Source organism: Porites lutea, chromosome 2, assembly GCF_958299795.1.
Source record: "Porites lutea chromosome 2, jaPorLute2.1, whole genome shotgun sequence".
NCBI classification, from domain to species: domain Eukaryota; kingdom Metazoa; phylum Cnidaria; class Anthozoa; order Scleractinia; family Poritidae; genus Porites; species Porites lutea.
This window is the reverse complement of record NC_133202.1, coordinates 25,128,833-25,135,250: the sequence shown is the minus strand read 5'-3', so window position 1 is coordinate 25,135,250 and position 6,418 is coordinate 25,128,833. Positions and strand designations below refer to the sequence as shown.

Below are 6,418 nucleotides of genomic sequence, written 5' to 3'. Positions count from 1 at the left end.
GATCAGGTGAAGTTGCACAGGGTAAATCCCATCTAGTCTGGCTGATAAGCTAGGCAAGGTGACTTCTAAAGCCCAGTCGCCATATACCAAACAATTAATTTGCAAAAGGTGTACAGAGGAAAATAACCAACTTTTTGAAGGCTTCAATAACTACAGATAGCATCAAAGATCTTTTGTGTTACATTTTGTACTCTAGTTACTGTTAATACTGCCTTGCAAAATAGCGGAAGACACTTTCAGAATTGTGCAAATACGTTACAACCTTTTACATGCAGCATTGCGCTGTAGCTCGTTTCGTCTTAAAGCAGTGATCATGATTTGTCTACGACTGTACGTATGTAGGTGATATGTACAATTTTGTATGCTACTGAAAGACAGTGTCTTTGTACTGTGAATTAATAAACTTAAATGCAGTTTAAAGACGAGTGTAAGCCTGGTTCTAGCTACTGAACACTTAAAACTGTAAGTGGAGTCATAAAAGTGACATCATCATAGTGATCAGCTCTTTTATACTAACACCTCTCTAATACAGCTGTACGGACACTTCGCTCTGTCCTTTCGGTGTCCGTGTTACACTACTAGGGCTATTTGTGTGAAAACCATGTGAAAAGGGTGTGAAAAGTGGGTGAAAAAAAGGAACCATGTGTAGTACCGCGGTTAGGTTAAAACACACTTTATTCACGACCGTTACACTCCGAACTCAGAACGCTAACCGACTCGAATAAATTACAACACACGCTATCTATAGTACATGCAAATTACGTAATCCCCGTGTGTATCACATCACATTCATTCTCTCGCTTCTACGCGCTTGCATTAGCATCGTATACACTACATTCCCTTCTTTGATCAAATTTAGCAGGAAGGAAGTTTTAAAAGGCTGCAAAACCCTAAATGTTCAGCAAAACAAAGTCTTTGAATTAAACTAGACAAAACAGGAAAAGAAGTCCTAAACATCCAGGACAAAGTCTTTATAGCGCGCAGGCTGTCTTATAGTTCGGGTCGACCTCCGCACAGGCCTTTCCGCTGCGTTATCTTCCTTTTCGGTAGAATGCCCAGCTTGTACTTGGGAATTTTCAGATACTCCTGTAGTCCCTGGAATTCCGCTTGGCCCTGACACCTCTGTCGTCTCCGGAACTCTGCTTGGCCCTTGGCCCTGCTTGGCCCTTGGCCCTGGCTCATCTGTCTGTACTGTAGAACTTGCTTGTACCACTTGGTCTCCGTTGCCACTGGATACACCATCGTTGTACTTCTTTACGAATGCAGTGTTCCTTTTCAGTTGCACACCAGCTTCGTTCCTAAGCGTTACCTCTGTTCCTGTCCTCTGAACCACCTTAAAAGGAGCAGGGTTGAAGTTGGTAGACAGCTTGTTCGTTTTTTCGGCTTTCAAAAGTACTGTGTCACCAACACGTATGCTCTTGGGCGTGGCACCTCTCTTGAGATCTGCATAAGCTTTGCCCTTCAATTTACTTGACCAATCCCGCTCTCGCACTTCTTCGCCTGGCACCCCGACCGTCTCTCTCCTTAACTCTGGGAATTTGGACCTAACCTCGTGGCCAAACATCATGTAACAGGGGGTAGTACACTCGGAGCACTCGGAGGAAGAACGCGGGACATCGGCTCAGGAGGGTTAAATCCAGAAGTGACCTGGCAGCCATGACAAACTTTACAAAATTTCTCAACTTCCTTGTCCATTCCCGGCCACCAAACTTTACTACGGAGCCGATACTTCGTCTTCACTATACCCTGGTACCCTTCGTGTGCCAGCCGCACCACCCTGTCGCGCAGGAGCTTGGGAACCACAATCCTTGTGCCGCGAAGCAATAGCTCACCATAGACGCATAATTCGTCCTTGACTTGTGCATACGAGGGAAGTGTACACCGGTCCCAGTCCCCTGACCTCACGCAACTCTTTACTATCGTCAATTCTTCGTCAAAATAGGAAGCTTCTTCAATTTCTGTTTCAACGGGTATACAGCTTATAGCAATGGCTCTGACAAAGTCGTAGTCTTCTCCATGGTCCACTTGATCCAAGGAGTTCAAACGGGACAACGCGTCGGCTATATTTGTCTTCCCTGGGCGGTACACCACTTTAAAATCGTACCCTTGTAGTCTTAAGACCCATCTCTCTATTCGGGCGCAAGGCTCTGAAGTGCGCGAGTAGACACTCCGCAAACGTCGACGGGGACTACCCCCTGTTACATGATGTTTGGCCACGAGGTTAGGTCCAAATTGCCAGAGTTAAGGAGAGAGACGGTCGGGGTGCCAGGCGAAGAAGTGCGAGAGCGGGATTGGAGTTCAAACGGGACAACGCGTCGGCTATATTTGTCTTCCCTGGGCGGTACACCACTTTAAAATCGTACCCTTGTAGTCTTAAGACCCATCTCTCTATTCGGGCGCAAGGCTTTGAAGTGCGCGAGTAGACACGCTCTAAAGGCTTGTGATCTGTTTCCAACTCGAAGCTCTGTCCGGAAACGTACATGTTGAACCGTTCACACGCCCAAACCAAGGCAAGTGCCTCTTTCTCTGTTTGGCTGTAGCGTCGTTCCACGTCAGTTAGGCTCCTCGACGCGTAGGAGACAACTCTCCACATTCCCCCCTGCTGCTGGGTGAGAACCGCTCCTAATCCAACTGGAGATGCATCGGCAATGATTCGCGTTCTGCAGCCAACCTTAAAATAAGCCAGTGTCTCTGCCTGGGTGATTAGACGCTTCAGTTCCTCAAAGGCTGTTTGTTGCTCTTTACCCCAGTGAAACACGATGCCCTTCCTGGTTAACTCTTGAATAGGCTTGGCCACAGACGCCACGTAAGGCATGAACTTAGCGGAATAGTGGACAAGACCCATAAACGATCGCACTTCACTTGCGTCTTTGGGAGATCTAGCATCTCTTATAGCAGCAATCTTCTCTTCGGATGGGTTTATGCCGTCACTAGTCAGCTCGTGACCAAAGAACGTAAGCCTTGACAATCTAAACTCGCACTTGTCTCCGTTCACCGTCAACCCCACTTCACTCAGCCTATCTAACACCGCAAAAAGACGCTTGTCATGTTCCTCCACGTCACACCCATGAACAATGAGATCGTCCGCAATGTTCGCAACCCCAGCACAACCCCTTAACACATCTCTAATGATCTGCTGATATTTCTCCGGCGCCGACGTTACGCCAAACATCAACCGCTTGTAACGATAAAGCCCTCTATGCGTGGCAAAGGTAGTGATGTGGCGACTTTCCTCACTGAGTAAAATCTGGTGAAAACCCCACTTGAGATCTATCTTGCTGAACACCGTACTGCCATTCAAGTCGTGTAACAGCTCCTCAACGGTTGGAATTGGGTGACGCTCTCGGACGATTGCTTCATTTGCACGACGCATATCAACACAGACTCTTACGTCGCCATCGCTTTTGGGAACCACCACCAACGGCGAAATCCATCCTGACGGCCCTTCCGGCACTTCCTCTATAATGTCAAGCTCCAAAAGTTCATCCAGCTTTGCATCCACCTTCTCGCGTAACCCGAACGGTATCCTACGTACATGCTGCGCTACAGGCTTCACCGACTCATCAATGTGTAGCTTAAGCTCGTAGCCCTTCAAAAGACCAACACCACTAAACAAGTGCTTGTATTTCTCTCTGACATCCCCGTCCGATCGCCCACCGTCAACACTGTTTGTCTGAAAAGGACCAATACGCAACAGGTTTAGCGCCTCGGCAGTCTCTCGGCCCAACAGCGTGCGACCATCGCCTACAACCACCACAAAATCAGCATTACTTCCGTTTTCAAACCCAGCCAGCGTGACATCTGCCGTGAACGTTCCTAGAGTCGGTAAAGGTTCTGTACCACCATAAGCAAAAAGTTCCTTTGCAGATTTGCGAGATTCACAGTTAATCCCCTTTTGCTTTAACAACTCCCAGGTCTGCTGGCCCATAACATTACATGAAGCTCCCGAATCAATGAGAACATCGGGTACGTCTACACCACCAATGACCAGCGTTACCAAAGCGCCCCTTTGTTCCTTGCGATCATTCACCTGTTCCACTGAAAAGGCATAATCGGGTCTTTGCGAATGACCTGATGCAGCGAAATCTCCTTTGTCTTCCTCTCCAGGGCTAGGTCTTCCAGTCACGAGGTTCGTCTCTCGCCCTCCGCGTCCGCGTCCACCTCGACCCAGTCCACCAGCACTCCTGCCTCCTCTGCCGCGTCCGCCTCTGCTACTCTCAGGTCCTCTAGATCCCGAATGGGTCCTGCTTAGCTGATGGAGTCGAGGGCATTTAACTTTGAAATGGCCTGTTTCGCCGCACTTCCTGCAAGTTTGACCACGCGCCGGGCACTTTTTGTCTTGACTGAAGTGTCCTTCTTGTCCGCAGCTAAAGCACGTCTTTGCTTTCCTGGGATTTTTGTTTCCATACAGCCTGCCACCCACTGCATTGACCTGGTTATCTGCTTGGTCGGTACTGTATTGCTTCAGTTGTCGATCAACCGCTTCTTGGGATCTTGCAACACGCAACAATTCATCTAACGTAACAGTTCCTTCCTTTTCCAGAAATTTCCGGCGTAAATGGCTCGAATAACACTTGTCTATGAGCTGATCGCGAATGTAGTCATCCTCGCCGGCGCCAAAATCACAAGTCGCTGCTCGCTGACGCAATCTACAAACGAACTGATCAACTGTCTCTCCGATCCCTTGCGAAATTTGTCGAAACAAATGTCTCTCAAAGGGAATGTTCGCCTTTGGCACGAAATGGTCGTCCAACACCTTTAACGTTGCTTCAAAACTTGCATCTCCACCCTCACCAGCTAGTGTGAAATAAATTTCTTGCACATCCATACCAGCGACATGCAACAGCAAAGCACGTTTTTGAGCGTCGTTCGATACACCTTTCCCGGTCACATACAAACTGAACGCTCGCTTCCACTTCTTCCATCGCTGACTTAAATTGTGCGCCTCTCCTTTTGGATTAAATGGTTCCAATCCACTGACATCTAAAGTAACAGAAGTCATCCCAGAACCGCCAACAGCACCGCTCGTAGTACCGCTTGTCGCGTTAGTTTCGCCCGATCCACCGCCTCCCGGCATCGCTGAAATAAATCCTTGACGAAATCCTCGACGAAATCCACAGCGAGATTTTCAACGAAACTCTTGAAACCCTCGGCGAAATCCTCGAAATATCCTCGTCGCCAATGTAGTACCGCGGTTAGGTTAAAACACACTTTATTCACGACCGTTACACTCCGAACTCAGAACGCTAACCGACTCGAATAAATTACAACACACGCTATCTATAGTACATGCAAATTACGTAATCCCCGTGTGTATCACATCACATTCATTCTCTCGCTTCTACGCGCTTGCATTAGCATCGTATACACTACACCATGTGAAATCAATGTTGGCAAAAATACAAGTTCACCACATCAGCATTTCACATGCATATGTGAACTTTTTGACATGCGTGTGAAATTTTGTAATACATGTGAAAAATTTTGGTCATATGTGTGAACTTTTTTTCCATGCAGTTTAATTATTACATGTGAAATCTTTTCACGCATGTATTTTGTCACGCATGTGAATTTCAAATTTCACATGTATAATAGATGCCATGTATGTGAAATTTTTCACATGCATGTGAACACTTCTAGGCATGTCAGAGTGAGCATGTGAATTTTTTTCAGGGCTTGTTAAATGCAACCACTATGAACCATATTTTTATGAAAATGAATTTCTAGTGAAACCCCATGAAAGTCATTTCATGACCCATGAAAAGTAAAAAATTAAATTTCATGCCTTTATTTCTGGCCATGAATTTTCTATGAAAGGTGCTCCTTGGTCTCATGGGCCATTGATAATCCAAGAAACACACCAAATCTAGCATTCTATGGCTCATGGCTGATAAATATCAAACTAAGTTGACTATGAGGGTCATGAATTTTTGAAGAATAAGATTTGATAAGTTGTTAACCTAGAAAATTCACCATACTATAATGCATCAGACCTTTAAGGCAAGTGATGACAACAAATGTGCTGTTACAAATCATCATCATCATCACCATTAAAGGCGAACCCCAATATACCAAAGTGCCAAGCCCCAGAGGGCCCCTCTTGTAAAGCAACGGACTCAAATTAATGTTCAAAGCTCTTTTCATGATCTAGCTTTTTTTTTTAGCTTGCAACCAGATCTCTCAGTCAATAACTGTATTGATTATTAGTAAATACACAAGCCAGCAACCAGAGTTCTGCTGGCTACTCAACTGTATAACGCCGGCTACACTGGTCATAACAATTAGCTCGCGACAAGCAATCTCGATTGTCAAAGCCGCCTGCTTTTCCAGAGTTGGCGCCTACTTCAAAACATTTTGAAACCCCTGAATACACTGTACATTCTTCATTAGATTTGGCTTGATTAAAATCTATCGAGTA

At 46.1% G+C, this 6,418-nt stretch overlaps 1 protein-coding gene across 1 annotated transcript; it reads right to left on the bottom strand.

Annotated features, from left to right (window-relative positions):
- Positions 1–1,563: 1,563 nt before the first annotated feature.
- LOC140925905 (uncharacterized) lies at positions 1,564–5,077 on the bottom strand. Its single transcript, XM_073375740.1, has 2 exons — positions 2,305–5,077; positions 1,564–2,195 (listed from the first exon to the last, which is right to left on the bottom strand). Exons 1-2 carry the CDS (start codon positions 5,075–5,077, stop codon positions 1,564–1,566), a joined length of 3,405 nt encoding a protein of 1,134 aa, XP_073231841.1.
- Positions 5,078–6,418: the final 1,341 nt, after the last annotated feature.